Source organism: Staurois parvus, unplaced genomic scaffold (assembly GCF_062004578.1).
Source record: "Staurois parvus isolate SC_StPar_1 unplaced genomic scaffold, SC_StPar_1.0 ptg001270l, whole genome shotgun sequence".
Taxonomy (NCBI): Eukaryota; Metazoa; Chordata; class Amphibia; order Anura; family Ranidae; genus Staurois; species Staurois parvus.
Genome location: NW_028319066.1, coordinates 1,438,552 through 1,459,346, shown reverse-complemented (window position 1 = coordinate 1,459,346; position 20,795 = coordinate 1,438,552). Strand labels below are relative to the sequence as shown.

At 43.7% G+C, this 20,795-nt stretch overlaps 1 protein-coding gene across 1 annotated transcript in view; it reads left to right on the top strand.

Annotated features, from left to right (window-relative positions):
• The first annotated feature begins 7,314 nt into the window (after positions 1-7,314).
• Positions 7,315-20,795, top strand: part of RPE65 (retinoid isomerohydrolase RPE65) — a 59,119-nt gene continuing 45,638 nt past the window's right edge. The window contains exons 1-3 of the mRNA XM_089660758.1: positions 7,315-7,369; positions 14,379-14,461; positions 18,719-18,869. Coding sequence (XP_089516884.1) covers positions 7,359-7,369; positions 14,379-14,461; positions 18,719-18,869 — 245 coding nt within the window. The 5' untranslated portion in view covers positions 7,315-7,358. The remainder of the gene's footprint in view (positions 7,370-14,378; positions 14,462-18,718; positions 18,870-20,795) is intronic.

The window sequence follows — 20,795 nt, the reverse complement described above, 5'->3', positions numbered from 1 at the left end:
TGGCAACCTACCCTGTAAAATAATTGCTAAGAGAATTCATGGAAAAAGACGCTTACGAGCAGGGGTGGACTGACCTTTTGGAAACTTGGGCACTGCCCGAGGGCCCGGAGTCAGTAGGGGGCTCCATGAAATGCCCCTGGTACCTTTTTCATAGGCTTTTTTTATTTTGGGCAAGGACACAGGAGCCCCATGATCCCCTATTGCCCGGGGGCCCCATGAGTTGTCAGTCCGCCCCTGCTTACGAGTGACGGTCCATGCAATCGCCAAGGGTTGGATACGACTGAATGGATAGATAGAGTCTACAAGTGGCCATGCTGTCAGACATTACACAGCCATGGTCCACCAATGTCACCATCAGGGAACTCACCCGAGAAATGCAAATGTGGTTAGCACTTCCCCCTGGCAGTACTCGGGTTGTTGGTTCAAATCCCAGCCATGACACCACCTGCCTGGAGTTTGCATGTTCTCCCTGTGCCTGCGTGGGTTTCCTCCGGGTACTCCGGTTTCCTCCCACACTCCAAAAACATGCTGGTAGGTGAATTGGCTCCTGTCTAATTTGGCCCTAGTATGTGTATGTATGAATGTGAGTTAGGGACCTTAGATTGTACACCCCTTGAGGGTTAGGGACTGATGTGAATGTACAATATATATATGTAAAGCAGGGGCGGACTGACCATTTTGAAACTCGGGCACTGCCCGAGGGCCCGAGGGCAGTAGGAGGCCCCATGAGATGCCCCTGGTACCTTTTTCATAGGTTTTTTTGAGTTTGGGCAATGACACAGGGGCCCCATGATCCCCTATTGCCGGGGGCCCCATGAGTTGTCAGTCCGCCCCTGATGTAAAGTGCTGCGTAAATTGACGGCGCTAGATAAGAACCTGTAATAAATAAAATAAATAAATTGCACCACAAAGGTTTCGGTTTCAGGTACCGGATCATTTGCCCGAGTATGAGTACTCATGCGAAGGCTTAGTATCCGCACCGATATTAGTATTGGTATCAGCACAACCCTAATATTTACAATCTTGTCGCAGCCTTACGTATGAGCGTTCTTTGTTCCTGGATCCCTGATAGAATCTCTGACATTCTTTTCTGCTGTAATTTGTAAGATCCTTGTTAAATACTCTGAGAAATGTAGAAGTGATAGGCGTAATCTCATTACATGTGTTCCAGGACAAGGTTCTTAGCGCCCAGCAAACGACATAACCAGATAATAAGACCCTATGTAATCCCGTTATACAAGTCGCCAACAATGAGCGTTTACAATGGCGATGTCACCATGAATCTATCTTCCTATGAAGTGTATAGAACAATCTACATACTTGTCCAAAGCTCGGCTCTGCTTCACCGTTCGGATGTTTGCTAGAAATGTGTTACTTACCGATGTTCTATTGGAGACAGTATGGGGTCTGCTATATACGAAGAACTCTGTGCAGATACTCTATACAGACCTCCAAACAAGAGAAAGTAGAGAGGGCTTCATGTTTCATGAACTCTAAAGTGTCTTGTGACTCCTCTCACCATGCCCTGCCCCGTTTCCTCCACACAGTTCCCTTGCTGAATTTGGTCAGACATTTGTGGACACAACCAAAACCTAAATGTAAATTAAGACTCTATTTATCCCTACAAAAAGTACCACTTTCACCCTTGAAAGTGTAAAATAAAATAAAATAATATCTTTTTCAAATAATCCCTCTACCACACTCCCATCATCTACCCTCATACATAAAATAATACAAAATCGTGTAAATATAAATGTCCAAATATAAGTCCATACAAAGTGCTCTTCCAAGTGTTGAGAACTAATCCACTTCGTTGCTTTTCAATCCAGGATACCTCAAAAAAATTTATAAACTAGATATAGTGCATTATCTTTAACAAAGAAAACACTCGTGACACTTAAAGTGACTCCTCCTAAACCCCACTTGTGACAAACCAACACTTCAACTTGTGATTTGTGCAAAAATCCAAAGCCAGTGTCACCATTCAAATGTAATAAATACCATTACCCTCTCATGGATAATGCAAACTCCACATCAAACTACTTGTGATCACATGCATCAAAAGTAGATAGTGCCATAACTCTTGTAGGATAATATACCATTACCCTCTTTCAATATAGATAGGCATAAGACTCCTCCAGGGTAATCCAAAATTTCCCCTTTTCCTGATGCTCCCAATCCGAACTTCCCCGCTCCTCAGAGGGGCAGAGAATACAATACTCAGTGAAGTATATAAAAGGAATCCATACATTTATTTATAATCTTACATTAGATAACACCAACGTCCATCCTCTCCCACAGTTCGTATGACTGAACTCCAGTGTCCAAGATGGCCGCGCCGCTCCTTCCGGTTTGACGTTCTGACGTTACGTCCTTACGTCCCTGACACGTTTCGTCACTTCCGACTTTGAGGGTTGAACCCTTGTGAAAAAGTCGGAAGTGACGAAACGCGTCAGTACGTAAGGACGTAACGTCAGAACGTCAAACCGGAAGGAGCGGCGCGGCCATCTTGGACACTGGAGTTCAGTCATACGAACTGTGGGAGAGGATGGACGTTGGTGTTATCTAATGTAAGATTATAAATAAATGTATGGATTCCTTTTATATACTTCACTGAGTATTGTATTCTCTGCCCCTCTGAGGAGCGGGGAAGTTCGGATTGGGAGCATCAGGAAAAGGGGAAATTTTGGATTACCCTGGAGGAGTCTTATGCCTATCTATATTGAAAGAGGGTAATGGTATATTATCCTACAAGAGTTATGGCACTATCTACTTTTGATGCATGTGATCACAAGTAGTTTGATGTGGAGTTTGCATTATCCATGAGAGGGTAATGGTATTTATTACATTTGAATGGTGACACTGGCTTTGGATTTTTGCACAAATCACAAGTTGAAGTGTTGGTTTGTCACAAGTGGGGTTTAGGAGGAGTCACTTTAAGTGTCACGAGTCTTTTCTTTGTTAAAGATAATGCACTATATCTAGTTTATATATTTTTTTGAGGTATCCTGGATTGAAAAGCAACGAAGTGGATTAGTTCTCAACACTTGGAAGAGCACTTTGTATGGACTTATATTTGGACATTTATATTTACACGATTTTGTATTATTTTATGTATGAGGGTAGATGATGGGAGTGTGGTAGAGGGATTATTTGAAAGAGATATTATTTTATTTTACAACCAAAACCTGCAGGCACCAGGATAGATATGACTGTCAACTCTGAGCCGGCATCTCGGTCCAAGAAGTAGATGGTGACCCTGGATGATGCCTGAACAGATATGGCTCCATCTTTCTGGAGAGAAAAGCACATGAAGGCATTGTAAAGGGGGGTGGGGGGGGGGTACTGTGATGTCAGCAAGAGGTAATAAATACCTGAAAGCAGGGTCAGGGCAAGGGGTGGGCAAGAGGGACGGCTGCCCAGGGCACTGCGGTGTCATGTGAGATGTGGGGCACCATGCGGAGATTGGGGGGAGGGGATTTTTGCTTGGAGGGGGGAATGGGGGGGTGGCAAAGGGTAAGAATTAGTGATGGGAGAGAGGAAGGGGGGAAAAATGTGTGCTAGGAGGGGGATTGGGGGGGAGGTTTTGCTAGAGGAGGTGATATGATAGAGGAGGGTGGGCATGTGTGTTTGGAAGGGGGGGGGAATGGGGGGGTGGCAGGGGGTAAGAATTAGTGCTGGGAGGAAGGAGGGGGGAAGAGATTTGTGCTAGGAGGGGGGAATTGGGGGGTGCTAGAGGAGGTGATATGATAGAGGAGGGTGGGCATTTGTGTTTGGAAGGAGGAATGGGGGGGGGCAGCAGGGAGTAAGAATTAGTGCTGGGAGGAAGGAGGGGGGAAAAATTTGTGCTAGTAGGGGGGAATTGGGGGGGGGGGTTTGCTAGAGGAGGTGATATGGTAGAGGGAGGGGATTTGTGTTTGGAAGGGGGAATGGGGAGGGGGTGGCAGGGGGTAAGAATTAGTGTTGGGAGGGAGGAGGGGGGAGAAATTTGTGCTAGGAGGAGGGAATTGGGGGGAGGGGGTGCTAGAGGAGGTGATATGGTAGAGGAGGGAGGGGATTTGTGTTTGGAAGGGGGAATGGGGGGGGTACAAATTAGTGTTGGGAGGGAGGAGGGGGAAGAAATTTGTGCTCGAAGGGGGGAATTGGGGGGAGGGGTGCTAGAGGAGGTGATATGGTAGAGGAGGGAGGGGATTTGTGCTAGGAGAGGATTTTTGTTTTGGGGGGGAGAGGAGTTGGGGGTGTACTCAGAGGAAGTATTTGAGGGGTAGAGGATTTGTGCTAGGAGGGGTGATTTTTTTTTGGGGGGGGGGGATTTGTGCTGGGAGAATTTGGGGAGAGAAGATTTGAGCTGAGAGGGGGGTGGGATGGCAAAGATTTGTGCTGGGAGGGGGGATTTCAACAGGGGGGTGAAATTGTCCTGGTAAAAGAGGAAATTTATGCTTGGGGGTAACCATGCAAATTAGTTTTCAAATTTTTTTTTTTTGGAGGGGGGAGGAGTAGTTTTGCTGACATATTGTATAATGTTCATACATCTGGCATAGTTTGCACGCACTGAAATCAGACCTCCAGCCTCCTCTTCAGTCTTGCACAGTTGTACAGGCTCCTCATTTCAGTTTGTCAATCGTAGAGGCTCAGCAACACAGGTGAGAACAGGAGGCTATGTATGCCACCATGCTAACTCCTCCCACTAGCCATGATCTGCTTGCATTGCATAGAGAAACACAGAGACCAAATGATGATGTCACTGAGTCTAAAACAAGGTATATAATGAAAATGAAATGTTTTAATTCGCTGAAGAGAGGAAATTGAGGAACCAGGGAAGACAAAATGTAGGATTAAACTTAGCTCTAATATGAAGAATATATACTACTACTAGGTCAGGTATGACATAACCAAAGATTGGTAGCAATGCCCTGCTACAGACGCAAAGATTGTTTCATTATATATATTTTTTTTATTTATTACAGGTAACTATATAGTGCTGACAACTCTTACTTCACACGTTGTACATTCACATCATGTGACTCTGGACTTGTTAACTGGCTCTGTTATAACTCTTCTGATCGATAGCTGGCTCTGGACAATGATCCACTGTATTCTGGAAGCATCATTTTATCATTTTAAATCATTGATAAAATAATCATTTTGTTATAATTATTTAAATGACTATTATTTATTCAATGTATTCTCACATTTTTTATTGTGCATTTCTTTTTTTAATTAATTTTATTTGTAGTCAATTTATTATGTTTTTGCTCATTATTTCTTATTTATAATTATTTATAATAATTATTCATAATGGCTTTTTATAATGATATTGTTTTTCACAGTTGCCTCTGGACAATGTTACACTAAATTCTGGGAAGATCGTATTATATTTTCATCATCTTTATCATTTTTTAAAAATTTAATTTATGATTTTATAACAAACAAATTATGTATTATTTCTTCAATGCATTCTTTATTTATTTTATTCTTTATTTTTTATCAGTTGTATTTCTATTTAATGTATTATTTATTGATTATGTATTACTTATAACTCATTGTAATAATTATTTATAGCTACTTTTAAATATGACCTCATTTCTAATAGTTGGTTCTGTATAACGCCCCATTGAATTATGGAAGCATGATTTTATAATGTCATCATTTTATATATCACTTTTTAAATTATTATATATATATATATAAATTATATAAACTACTATGTATTACAGTGTTTATTCAAATGTTTCTTTTTTTTTTATTAGTTGTAGTTGTATGTCATTTGTCATTTATTGATTATTTATTCATGATAATTCATTCTAATAATTATTTCTAACAAAGTTTTAATATGACCACATTTTTAATAGCAGACTCTGGACAATACTCAGAGTTGAATCGGTTAAGGGCAGGTGTGCCTGGAGGGAAGTCACCCCTCCTTAACCTCTTCATGCCGGCCGAACGCAAATGTGCGGCCTCCCGGTGTCTGGGCCCAGACACCGAGCAGCCGCACATTTGCGTTCTATTAAAAAATACATATGTGCTGAGCAGGGGCGGACTGACCATTTGGAAACTCGGGCATTGCCCGAGGGCCCGGGGTCAGTAGGGGGCCCCATGAGATGCCCCTGGAAACTTTTCATAGGCTTTTTTGAGTTTGGGCAAGGACACAGGGGCCCCATGATCCCCTATTGCCCGGGGGCCCCATGAGTTGTCAGTCCATCCCTGGTGCTGAGAGTGCGCCCTGCCCGCTCCCAGCACACATGTCTGGTACTCACAGAAAGGTCCCGATCTCCTCTTTCGATCGGGACCTTTCCCAATCATGTGACCGCCGTGAGTCACGGCGGTCACATGACTCTAAACCCCACCCCGCCTCCCAGCTCCTGAAACCCTTAAAGGGCCAGGAGGCGCCGGCGCGAAGGGGTTAAAGGTATAGGGACAACCAGCAAGGGCTAGTTATAGATTGGGGTGGTTGCCACTAAATTCTGGATGCGTTATTTTATCATTGTAATTATCATATATTATTTATTGATTTTTTTAAAATTTGTTCTATTCGTGTTTCATTTATTATTTATTTACCAGTTATAATTTATAATTATTTATAATGACTTTTTTTTTTCTAATTACATCGTTTTTAATAGCCGGCTCTAGGCAATGCTCCACTGAATTCTGGAAGCATCATTTTATAATTTCATATCATTATGAAAAAATTATTATATATCATTTATTGATTTACTTTATTATTGATTTATTTTATTTGTTTCATTCATGTTCCATTTACTATTTATTTACTAGTTATAGTTTAAAATTCTTTGTAATATTTATTTTTTAATGATTTTTTCTAAAATTGCATAATTTGTAATAGTCGGCTATAGACAATGCTCCACTGAATTCTGGAATCCCTTTAAAAAAAAATAAAAAATAAAAACGGACAAAGGATCATCATTAGATGAGTCCCCAATGGCTGAATGTCAGGATGCGTCTATAGGGCCCCATTGTGGTTCAGACTATTTCACCAATTGTAAGCATATCAGTATGTGGAAACATTTGTCCGGCTGCGTGACCGAATTCTTTCCCGCGATTCTTTCATTTAATCCACTAGTGGCTTGAAAGGATTTAGAAGGAAACTTTTTTTTTCAAAGAATCTCCTTGTTGAGAAGAGCAAAGGCGCTGAAGACTCAGAAGAAAAAAAAAAAAGTCCTTCAAGAGAATTCCAAGGACTGAAAGAGACTTCTGTTCCCGACTCCCCTTCCGATTGGCCGCTGAAGCCTTTTTAAGGAGATTATTCTGTTGAAACAAATTAAAATCCCTATAAATAGCACCAAGCTCCAAATATCTGACCTCACTGTCTGCTCAGCCGGTCCCCGGGAAAAGGCACCATGACCAGTCGGTAAGTGGACGCTCACATCTGACTCCTAATGGCCTACATACTAGATAATCAGAGTATGAAGCGTGGATGATATCAGTCATAAGGTATTCTAATTAAAATAGATCAAACCCAAACTTTTCTTTTCAGTTTTGGATGGAGAAGGGTAAAAATTCAAACTTAAAGTGGTTGCAGGGGCGGACTGACCATTTGGAAACTCGGGCACTGCCCGGGGTCAGTAGGGGGCCCCATGAGATGCCCCTGGTACCTTTTTCATAGGCTTTTTTGAGTTTGGGCAAGGACACAGGGGCCCCATGATCCCCTATTGCCCGGGGGCCCCATGAGTTGTCAGTCCGCCCCTGAGTGGTTGTAAACCCTTCCATATACCCAGTGAAGTCACTAACCTCAGGGGATACACAGAGATGAAACAAATCCTCCTGCAGATGTAGAGAAAAGACTGCAGATAAACAGGTACACCTTATGTACCTGTTTATCGCAGTCTTCTTTTCTCTACATCTGTTCAAAGTGCAGATTTTGTACAGCTTGTCTGAGTTTCCAGAAAGCACGGGACGGGGAGCTAAAGTTACATTCTACAGAGCTGATTGGAGGGAAGGGACACACCCCTTTACACAGCACTCAGGAACAGAGCTGAGGCTGTCAATCACAGGCTGTGTGCTGGAGCTCCCTCCCCTGTCATCTTTTTCACCTCTTGGTGTCAGGAAAGCTTGTCAGAAGTGACTTGAGCCGATAGCAGAGAAACGTGGCAGCAGACAGAAATGACACTTAGTGCTCTGGGTTGGCACAAGCGCACACTAGAGAGGGATATGTTTTGTTCATATTTCAACCACTTTACCCACACGGTGTGGGGAGGACTGACAACTCATGGGGCTCCCGGGCAATAGGGAATCATGGGGCCCCTATGTCCTTGACCACAGTCAAATCACACCCAAAAAAGCCTATAAAAGATACCAGGGGCATTTCATGGGGCCCCCTACTGACCCCGGGCCCTCGGGCAGTGCCCGAGTGCTCGAATGGTCAGTCCACCCCTGTTCACACCTCAGTGTCTTCCAGAAACACAGTACAGTCCATTTAACATGATTTCCTATGGGACATGTTCACATCTCCGCGTTTTCACCCGCTGCGTTTTTTGGAAAGGGTCAGGGACTTTTTTAAAATGCAAAAAGTTGCAGTATTAGTTCTATAGATTTCAATGGAGATGCTGCAGTAAAGCAAGAAGAGTGTTTTTGACGCGTTTTGAGTTTTAATCTGCCTAGCAACAAGAAAAAAATAAAAAAAAAATTAAAAAATGCAGCAAAAAAGCATGTTCAAAAATGCAAAACGCACCACAAAAAGCACTGCAGAAACGGATCAAATGCAAACTGCATAGGTGTGAACCGAGCCTTAAAGCTCCAGGCAGATAATAACAAGGATACAAATGTATTTGAAAATGCAAGCAGCATGTGACTTTTTATCAGATTTATCAGAGTGTGAGAGGAAAAAGAAGCATAAGGAGCCAATCAGCGTGCTGATGGTAGCAGAGAGCAGAGTGAGAGCTCAGTGTTGTGCTGCTTCTCCTTTCACTGTCCAATCGCAGGCTGGGGGTGGCTCCAGGACAACCTGGGCTCAGAGGAAGTGGACTGAATGATGCTGGCCATCAAACCTGAGGACATCTAGTGGTGGAAAAAAAAATACTGTGCACCCCTGGATTAAAGTGAGCTATGGCAACAATAGTTGGTATTGTTATATATACACACACATACAGTCAGGTCCATAAATATTGGGACATTGACACAATTCTAACATTTTTGGCTCTATACACCACCACAATGGATTTGAAATGAAACGAACAAGATGAGCTTTAACTGCAGACTGTCAGCTTTAATTTGAGGGTATTTACATCCAAATCAGGTGAACGGTGTAGGAATTACAACAGTTTGCATATGTGCCTCCCACTTATTAAGGAACCAAAAGTAATGGGACAGAATAATAATCATAAATCAAACTTTCACTTTTTAATATTTGGTTGCAAATCCTTTGCAGTCAATTACAGCCTGAAGTCTGGAACGCATAGACATCACCACACGCTGGGTTTCATCCCTGGTGATGCTCTGCCAGGCCCCTACTGCAACTGTCTTCAGTTCCTGCTTGTTCTTGGGGCATTTTCCCTTCAGTTTTGTCTTCAGCAAGTGAAATGCATGCTCAATCGGATTCAGGTCAGGTGATTGACTTGGCCATTGCATAACAGTCCACTTCTTTCCCTTAAAAAACTCTTTGGTTGCTTTTGCAGTCTGCTTTGGGTCATTGTCCATCTGCACTGTGAAGCATCCAATGAGTTCTGAAGCATTTGGCTGAATATGAGCAGATAATATTCCCAAAACACTTCAGAATTCATCCGGCTGCTTCTGTCAGCAGTCACATCATCAATAAATACAAGAGAACCAGTTCCATTGGCAGCCATACATGCCCACGCCATGACACTACCACCACCATGCTTTACTGATGAGGTGGTATGCTTAGGATCATGAGCAGTTCCTTTCCTTCTCCATACTCTTCTCTTCCCATCACTCTGGTACAAGTTGATCTTGGTCTCATCTGTCCATAGGATGTTGTTCCAGAACTGTGAAGGCTTTTTTACATGTCGTTTGGCAAACTCTAATCTGGCCTTCCTGTTTTTGAGGCTCACCAATGGTTTACATCTTGTGGTGAACCCTCTGTATTCATTCTGGTGAAGTCTTCTCTTGATCGTTGACTTTGACACACATACACCTACCTCCTGGAGAGTGTTCTTGATCTGGCCAACTGTTGTGAAGGGTGTTTTCTTCACCAGGGAAAGAATTCTTCGGTCTTCCACCACAGTTGTTTTCTGTGGTCTTCCGGGTCTTTTGGTGTTGCTGAGCTCACCGATGCGTTCCTTCTTTTTAAGAACGTTCCAAACAGTTGTTTTGGCCACGCCTAATGTTTTTGCTATCTCTCTGATGGGTTTGTTTTGTTTTTTCAGCCTAATGATGGCTTGCTTCACTGATAGTGACAGCTCTTTGGATCTCATCTTGAGAGTTGACAGCAACAGATTCCAAATGCAAATAGCACACTTGAAATGAACTCTGGACCTTTTATCTGCTCATTGTAATTGGGATAATGAGGGAATAACACACACCTGGCCATGGAACGGCTGAGAAGCCAATTGTCCCATTACTTTTGGTCCCTTAATAAGTGGGAGGCACATATGCAAACTGTTGTAATTCCTACACCGTTCACCTGATTTGAATGTAAATACCCTCAAATTAAAGCTGACAGTCTGCAGTTATAGCACATCTTGTTTGTTTCATTTCAAATCCATTGTGGTGGTGTATAGAGCCAAAAATGTTAGAATTGTGTCGATGTCCCAATATTTATGGACCTGACTGTATATATATACACATACAGTGAAGGAAATAAGTATTTGATCCCCTGCTGATTGAATGTTTGCCCACTCACAAAGAAATGATCGGTCTAATAATCGAATGTTCGGTGTATTGTGACACTGAGAGACAGAATAGCAACAACAAATTCAGCAGAAATGCATGTCTAACAAATGATGACTGATCTGCATGTTCTTTTATGATTGATCTCTTCTGATAGGAATACTTAATCTATAGTTGACAACTTATTGATCGATATTCCACACACCTGGAAGTGAATCCAATCGATAGCTAAGAAACAATTCTAATCTATGATCGTACATTTCTGGTCCCATCTCTGTCTCACGTGTGATCTCATAATCCGGTTGATGGAGATACGATCCTATATATGAACACAGTATCTCCGTACTGCAGATTGATGCAATATGATCGATAACATCCCACCCTGGCTGAGCAACTCAGTTTGGTCGAATCTGATCAAAACTGAGTGTAATCGCTCGGAAGGGAAGTTATGGTCATTCAGTTGTTTGGAGCTTCAATCATTTTGATTGAATTGCACATCAATAAAACTGAAGCATGTGTGGTCACCAATCCATACTAAGCTAAATCAAGACAATTGAAACAGATTAGATACAAAAGTTACTATGTTACTGTACATTGTATCTCTGTACCTCCTCTGTGAACAATGTTACATTGTATCTCTGTATCTCACGTAGGAACCATGTTACATTGTATCACTGTATCTCACGTAGGAACAATGTTACATTGTATCTCTGTACCTCCTCTGTGAACAATGTTACATTGTATCTCTGTACCTCCTCTGTGAACAATGTTACATTGTATCTCTGTACCTCCTCTGTGAACAATGTTACATTGTATCTCTGTATCTCACGTAGGAACGATGTTACATTGTATCTCTGTACCTCCCCTTTGAGCAATGTTACATTGTATCTCTGTACCTCCTCTGTGAATGATGTTACATTGTATCTCTGTACCTCCTCTGTGAGCGATGTTACATTGTATCTCTGTGTCTCACGTAGGAACGATGTTACATTGTATCTCTGTACCTCCCCTTTGAGCAATGTTACATTGTATCTCTGTACCTCCTCTGTGAACGATGTTACATCGTATCTCTGTACCTCCTCTGTGAGCGATGTTACATTGTATCTCTGTACCTCCTCTGTGAACGATGTTACATTGTATCTCTGTACCTCCTCTGTGAACAATGTTACATTGTATCTCTGTATCTCACGTAGGAACGATGTTACATTGTATCTCTGTACCTCCCCTTTGAGCAATGTTACATTGTATCTCTGTACCTCCTCTGTGAACGATGTTACATTGTATCTCTGTACCTCCTCTGTGAGCGATGTTACATTGTATCTCTGTACCTCCTCTGTGAGCGATGTTACATTGTATCTCTGTACCTCCCCTGTGAACGATGTTACATTGTATCTCTGTACCTCCCCTGTGAGCGCCCTTTAAGGCTAAACTCCAGGCAGGTATAAAATACAAAAATTAGGCAGCGCCATAATCATTCATTTATTAATAAATGTAAGCAATGTAAGCACCCAACTAGGACTTGGTATTAGCCTCTTGCAGTCCTTGTATAGCAGAGCTCAGACTGGGAGAGGGAGAAGCAGCACAATGAGCACAGAGCTCATGTGCTAACAATGAACATGCTGATAGGTGGAGAGAGCAAAGTGACAGAGAGACGAGCAGATCAGTTTGCTGCTTCTCCTTTCACTGTCCAGTCACAGGATTGAGGGAGGGACCAGATCTGTGAATGTCATTGAACTGCAACAGAGAAAAATCAGGTCTCCTGCCCCACCAGTGCATGTGCTGTGTGACAGAGCTGTGTTAATCCCATAAATGTATGGACAAACATACAAACTCTTTGCCAGGCAAAGCAGCTCCTTTATATGTATTCATCTGTTTGGCCAGAGTTCTGGTGGTTCCCATATACCAGGCCTGTTGCCCACTGGAACTTCTTGTGAGGACCTTGGGGCCCCTACAGACACTAATCTGTGTGTCTCTATTGCCCTGTTATAGCAGTGATCTCTAGAGGTCTCATGGACAATGTCTATCACTGTTTCCTATAGCATGTCACCAGTCTGCAACAACTCCTACAGCATGTCCGCAGTCTCTGCCCATATCTTGTATCATGTCCGCAGTCTCTGCCCACATCTTGTGTCATGTCCGCAGTCTCTGCCCATCTCTTGTATCATGTCCACAGTCTCTGCCCATCTCTTGTGTCATGTCCACAGTCTCTGCCCATCTCTTGTATCATGTCCACAGTCTCTGCCCATCTCTTGTATCATGTCCACAGTCTCTGCCCATCTCTTGTGTCATGTCCGCAGTCTCTGCCCATCTCGTGTCATGTCCCCAGTCTCTGCCCACATCTTGTGTCATGTCCGCAGTCTCTGCCCATCTCTTGTATCATGTCCACAGTCTCTGCCCATCTCTTGTGTCATGTCCGCAGTCTCTGCCCATCTCTTGTGTCATGTCCGCAGTCTCTGCCCATCTCTTGTGTCATGTCCGCAGTCTCTGCCCGTATCTTGTATCATGTCCGCAGTCTCTGCCCGTATCTTGTATCATGTCCGCAGTCTCTGCCGGTCTCTTGTATCATGTCCGCAGTCTCTGCCCGTCTCTTGTGTCATGTCCCCAGTCTCTGTCTGTCTCTTGTGTCATGTTCCCAGTCTCTGCCTGACTCTTGTGTCATGTCCCCAGTCTGTCCATCTCTTGTGTCATGTCCCCAGTCTCTGTCTGTCTCTTGTGTCATGTCCCCAGTCTCTGTCCGTCTCTTGTGTCATGTTCCCAGTCTCTGCCTGACTCTTGTGTCATGTCCCCAGTCTGTCCATCTCTTGTGTCATGTCCCCAGTCTCTGCCCATCTCTTGTGTCATGTCCCCAGTCTCTGCCCGACTCTTGTGTCATGTCCCCAGTCTGTCCATCTCTTGTGTCATGTCCCCAGTCTCTGCCCATCTCTTGTGTCATGTCCCCAACCTCTGACCATCTCTTGTATCATGGCCATAGTTTTTGACTATATCCTGTTGTGTGTCTGCTGTCTATGACTGTGAATATTCCCTGAATTTTATGTGCAGCCCTTGGCAGTTTTCAGGGGCAGCACCTAAGGCCCCCCATATTAGGAGAGTTGACCACCACTACCATGGACGTTATATCATCCCCTGATCTACAACCATCATCTTTTTTCCATGAGAACCTTGTCATTCCCAGTGTATGATCATCTATATTTTATGCTACACGCACCCTGATGTAGATCAATCCAACATTAAACATATAGTACGGATGACATGACACTGGTTCTAAAAATGTTAACTTACCGCAGACTTAGCAATTCCCACTGAGCACCAAACACTCCATGAACAAAGGTCACCTCTAGAGAAAACCACACGCCAAAATCATCAATGAGTCATATCTAGAGTTCTAATACTGAACACGAGCCAGCCATGGTGTGGTTTCTGGTCTTGTAAAGAGACATATTGGGATGAACCCTACTGGAAATACTATTTGTGGTGTGAATATGATTTTTCTAAAATGGCTAAATTCTACAAATATTCCAATATAACTCTGATGTCAGCCATTGACATAAAAGATAACCTGAGATATCTTGTAGAGTGGAGCACCCCGCCGGAGGGTACAAGAAACTGTTCGAGACAGTGGAGGAGCTGGCTACACCAATGAGTGTGCACGTCACAGGTTAGACATGAATCTATCCATCTCTATCTATCTATCCATCTATCCATCTCTATCTATCCATCTCTATCTATCTATCCATCTCTATCCATCTCTATCCATCTATCCATCTCTATCTATCTATCCATCTCTATCCATCTATCCATCTCTATCTACCTATCCATCTCTATCCATCTATCCATCTCTATCTATCTATCTATCCATCTCTATCCATCTATCCATCTCTATCTATCTATCCATCTCTATCTATCTATCCATCTATCCATCTCTATCTATCTATCTATCCATCTCTATCCATCTATCCATCTCTATCCATCTATCCATCTCTATCCATCTATCCATCTCTATCTACCTATCCATCTCTATCCATCTATCCATCTCTATCTATCTATCTATCCATCTCTATCCATCTATCCATCTCTATCCATCTCTATCCATCTCTATCTATCTATCCATCTCTATCTATCCATCTCTATCTATCTATCCATCTATCCATCTCTATCTATCTATCCATCTCTATCCATCTATCCATCTCTATCCATCTATCCATCTCTATCCATCTATCCATCTCTATCCATCTATCCATCTCTATCCATCTATCCATCTCTATCCATCTATCCATCTCTATCCATCTATCCATCTCTATCCATCTATCCATCTATCCATCTCTATCCATCTATCCATCTCTATCCATCTCTATCCATCTCTATCTATCTATCCATCTCTATCCATCTCTATCTATCCATCTCTATCTATCTATCCATCTCTATCCATCTCTATCTATATATCCATCTCTATCCATCTCTATCTATATATCCATCTCTATCAATATTTCTATCTCTATCTATATATCTATCTCTATATTATCAGCCAGTCTATCACGGTCCGGGTTCAGGCTTGTAGACCAGTAGTTATAGCAATTGAGAGATTCCCACCAACCAGCAGGATAAATGCAGAAGCAGATCACCCTAACAGATGACGCAGGGTCACCTGGGTCTAAGCACTAACTGGTAATCACTAGAGCTCCTGATGGTGAAAATGGGTTTACCTGCATGTTAGTACCAGGTTGCGGTCCTCAGGATCGCCCCATCATTGAGTCAGCAAGACAGGTTGTAAATGTAGAAAGTAGGGGCCAAGCAGAAACATAGTCAGTAACAAGTGGTTACAGGTTCAGATCAGGTGGAAACGTAGGTCAAGGAACAAGCCAAACCCGGTAACATGTGGTAGCAGAGGTATAGATGGCACCAGGAGTGAAAGGAGCAAAATATTGGCTGGAGAAGAGCACAATAATCTGGCAAATAGGAAGGTACAAAGACATGATTGACAAACGAAACCGTCGCTCCAATCCTCATGCAGACTGAAAAATATATATCAGGATGCCAGACGAAGAGGTGCTGCCCTTCAAAGATCGGGAATCTGACCACTGGTGAAAAAGAACAGACAAGGGTGCACTCTCATCGTGCATTACCGCGGTAAACCACGTGTTTATTAAAAAGACAAATGGATGTATACTCACAAACCAACGATATAAAAGCAGTGTTAGTGGTCCACAAGAACAGTCACAAAGATGTTGTGTCCTTGATAAGGATAAGCTGACGCGTTTCGGGAGCTAGACCCCCTTCCTCACAGCTAAAAATATGCCTACTGGCCACAAGCCTATATACCAACGAAATGTCAAAAGGAGGGTGAAAGGCCCTCCCACCCACCCCCAGTGGCCCAATCCCACCCACCCCCTGTGGCCCAATCCCACCCACCCCCAGCGGCCCAATCCCACCCACCCCCAGCGGCCCAATCCCAGAGCACACACAAAAAAAACACAATCAAAACTACATGTGATAAACAGCAACCTGTAAATAGCATAAAGTACACGCAGCTAATTATAAATAAAATGAGCTGGAGGTGTACTTACATTTACCCCCAAGGAAAGTAGTCCTGACCTTTGATGAATGGTCACTGACCCACTGACCCATGTTTCTATTGGGTCAGTGACCATTCATCAAAGGTCAGGACTACTTTCCTTGGGGGTAAATGTAAGTACACCTCCAGCTCATTTTATTTATAATTATATGCGTGTACTTTATGCTATTTACAGGTTGCTGTTTATCACATGTAGTTTTGATTGTGTGTGTTTTTTTGGGGGGTTTTTTGTGTGTGCTCTGGGATTGGGCCACTGAAGGTGGGTGGGATTGGGCCACTGAGGGTGGGTGGGATTGGGCCACTGAGGGTGGGTGGGATTGGGTCGCTGGGGGTGGGTGCGATTGGGCCACAGGGGGTGGGTGGGATTGGGCCACTGGGGGTGGGTGGGAGGGCCTTTCACCCTCCTTTTGACATTTCGTTGGTATATAGGCTTGTGGCCAGTAGGCATATTTTTAGCTGTGAGGAAGGGGGTCCAGCTCCCAAAACGCATCAGCTTATCCTTATCAAGGACACAACATCTTTGTGACTGTTCTTGTGGACCACTAACACTGCTTTTATATCGTTGGTTTGTGAGTATACATCCATTTGTCTTTTTAATAAACACGTGGTTTAACACGGTAATGCACGATGAGAGTGCGCCCTTGTCTGTTCTTTTTCACAAAGACATGATTATCCTAAGGTTCAGACAGGATGCTGTCCTGCGTCTCAGGTGGCCCAGCAAGGGGAGCTACTGCTGGATGCAGCAGAGCTCGTGGGTTCAAATCCTAACCCTGGCACAGCCGTTTGTAACAGTCTTTATTGGACTCAAAAAAAGCAACCAAAAATAGCTTTATTCAGCAAAAATAAAGCAAACAGTTCATACTCCTGGTATAATCAAGGCAACAAAACAGCTCACCACCTGTATACAAATCCCACCATTGGGTTTAGGGTTCCCATCTGCCGCGGGGGAAGCACAAAGGCTGCAGGAGCTCAGCAAAACCATGTGTCAGTCTCCAGATAGTCCACACTTTCTTCACTCCTCCCTGTCCCTGTCAGGGATCCAGGTATGACCAGAGATGTGTGGACTGACACAGGGAAACAGCAGGCTTCAGAAATTATTAAATAATAATAATATTTATTATGAGCTGCACAAAATAAACAAACACAGTGCAAAACAAAACAAACCTTAAACTAATAGGTACAGGTGCAGTCAGGGCTGGAGAGGTGGAGTGGTCAGGCAGGCCGGGTCAGGAATAATCAGGCAGAAAGGTACAACGGGAGCAGGCAGAAGAATGGTCAGGAATAGCCGGGGTCAGTGCAGGCGGAGTTCTGTCAGAGTCAAGCAGGAGAGTCAAGCAGGCAGGAGACAGGATACAGGAAACAGGGCACATGGGAAACAAACACCAAGGCACTGACTGCAGGTCTGGCCATTCCTTAAATACACCTCCTGCAATCAGCCTCAGGTGATAGCTGATTGCAGGAGTGGGCTTCTGATTACTGAGAGCACCCACTGGCCAGCCCTGGTACTGCAGCCCACAAGGCAGGTGAGTCCCACCACCATTGGCGAGTCCATTCCTGACAGTCCCTTTTCAAGCTTCCCGTACAGGTGGATTAACCCTTTCGGAACCAAAGTCCCTGTAATCAGGGTTCGGAGACTCTTTCCCTCCTAAAGTTTCTCTGAATCTCAAATGAGGACTACCAATCCAGACAGTGAGGGCGGGAACCCCTGAATACTAAAAGTGTATCTTGTTGACCTCCCCCCCTTAAAGGGATCAGAAACCAAATAACAGGGAAACACATCTGCTGTCCAGAATACATCCCGGTGTCCTGTACACTATCTATCTCTCCATATCTCCATTATCTATTTTTCTATTGATTATCTATCTATTGATCTATCGCTATATGAGCAATCTATTTATTAAAGTGTACTAAAGGGGAAACATTTTCTTCTCATTTTGGATAGAGTAAGGGAGGGTTATAACCTCTGGCAGTTTTTTTTATGGTATCTGTGTTCCGTAGGGAAGATTTCTCTTCACTTCCTGTCCCATAGCCAAAGCTGGCAGTGAGAGGAAATCCATGCAAAGTGAGGGAATCCCAGGTTGTCACCAGAACTAATGTCCCCATTGGAAGATATCTCCATTATTCCTGTTTTGGGATTTTCTTTTGCTTTCATTTTTGATGATAGGTGTAAACATGCCATATAGAAAGGGTGAATCTCTCTAATGGGGACACAGACTGCAATAATAACTGAAAGGAGTTCAAATCCCTCTCCACTCTATCCAAAACTATCTTTCCATATATGTTTTTAATCTATCTATTAGTATCTATCTTTCCATACATAGCCAGTATTGATCTACTCCACAGGCCGTCTTCCCCCCTGGCTGTCCGGCAGTCTCCTGAGATGTGGTCCTGGCCTGTTTGAAGTTGGCTCTGAGCAGTTTTATCATTTGTTCGATGGTCAAGCTCTCCTCCACAAATTTGAGATTAAAGACGGTCACGTGACCTACCATCGGCGGTAAGTGTGCACCTATCACAGTAAGTTTGATTGTAGACATTCTGTCTTATGGGTGTCCTGCAGCTTCTCCAGATGTCCCTACTGACTGCTCATGGGCAAAGTATTGGTCATGACTGAACCTTTCATCTCCTCGACATTGTCTTGCACTCTGCTCCATATATTTAATAAATATAATTCCTTTTTTTCTATACCATACATCTATATATGTGCAAAGTCCAAAAGAAATTAGGGCAACTCCTTATCAAAGTCCAACCATAGATGAAACTCCATAGAAAGTGAAAAGAGTGCGTGTATCCAGAAATACCACTTGTTAATACGTAGCACTACCCTCGTAAGGGCTGATGAATTTGAATTGGGTCCCCCTATGCTCTGCATGGCCAGACAACACACATTTTCACACTCTGCACACTGGAGTCAGTCAACAGACCTTGAGCTTGGTTTTGTAATTTTATTGAAAGGTTCAATTTTGATAGGGTCTAGGGGTATATGGGATGCCCAAGGAACTGTAGGACTTGGGGGCAACTCCTTAACAACTAAGTACAGAGTTTTGGATTAACAACAGTCTTTTCCTGAAGAGCACTAAAGGCTCTTAGGTGTACCTCCTCAGTCCCTGGATGATTTGTTCTTTTCACCCAACTGCCTGAGGTTATCCCTGAACAAGGGGGCCCAAGTGCTGTCAATTGAACACTTCCAGATGAGAAGCTAGTTGGGTCTTGCACCTGACTGCCCTCTCCCCTTATCTGGCCTGGGGGGTGTAAGAGTATTCACACTGTCCTCTCCTGTTAGCTTAGTGGGTTGGAGGCTGCCTTCAGGCAAAGTGGACTGGCTCCTTCCCTGATATAGAGGCTGTCCTCCCCAGGAGACGTTGAGGCATAGGAGATCTTCTTCTCCAGCAACCTGCCTGTAGATAGGCTCCCCTCCCAGGGGCCCCCTCCCACGCTCCACACTCCAGTCTTCCTCAATCCATCTTCCACCTGATACTGCACACCACCCCCAAGGCTCTGCCACATTTGAGGGTTGCCCTGGTCACCATTCCCAGCCTCCTGCCAGGGGATTGGCCAAGGTCCCTTAAACATGCAGATCTGGGCCTGCTTCCCTCTTCCACTCCTCTTCCAGAAAGCCCTTGGGTGGGCTCCAGAAGCCCTGACCTGTTAGAGCAGCCTTTTTCAACCAAGGTGCCCAGGCACTGAGGTTTCTTCAAGGTTGACTTGAAAAAATGGTTAAAAATTGCCCAAAACATGTATACAAGCTAGCAGGTGGAACAAGCCTGCCTTTTAGTTGCACAGAGCCACGTGTCTTTAATATGCACCATTACGTCCTTCTAGCCACCAACATCCTGACAACCAATGACATCATCAGTTGATGAGGAGGATGTTGGTTGCCTGCACATCATCTTTGTTTGACCCTCGCCTGCCCCTCCCTGTCAGTGCTGGAGTCACATTAGTTCAGTGATGGAAAAAAACTGAGGGAGAAGAGAAACACAGGAATACTAGTCAGTACCAGTATGCAAACGTGTATTTAATATGAAAGAATAAATCACCTCTAATGTTGGGTGTCCTACATGTGTGAATGCTGCATTATATAAAACTATTAGAATAGTTTTTTACATTTTAAAATGGGGTGCCTCAAGACTGTCCATAATTTTAGAGGGTGAGAAAAAGAAGAGGAATTCTTTTCTAATTAGCACATTTATGTTGCATATTGCTTTCACATATTGTTAATTAGTTACAAGCGCTGTCTGAAGTCAGGGGCGGACTGAGCATTGGGGAACTCGGGCACTGCCCGAGGGCCCGGGGTCAGTAGGGGGCCCCATGAGATGTCCCTGGTACCTTTTCATAGGCTTTTTTGGGTGTGATTTGAGTGTGGGCGAGGACACAGGGGCCCCATGATCCCCTATTGCTGGGGGCCCCATGAGTTGTCAGTCCG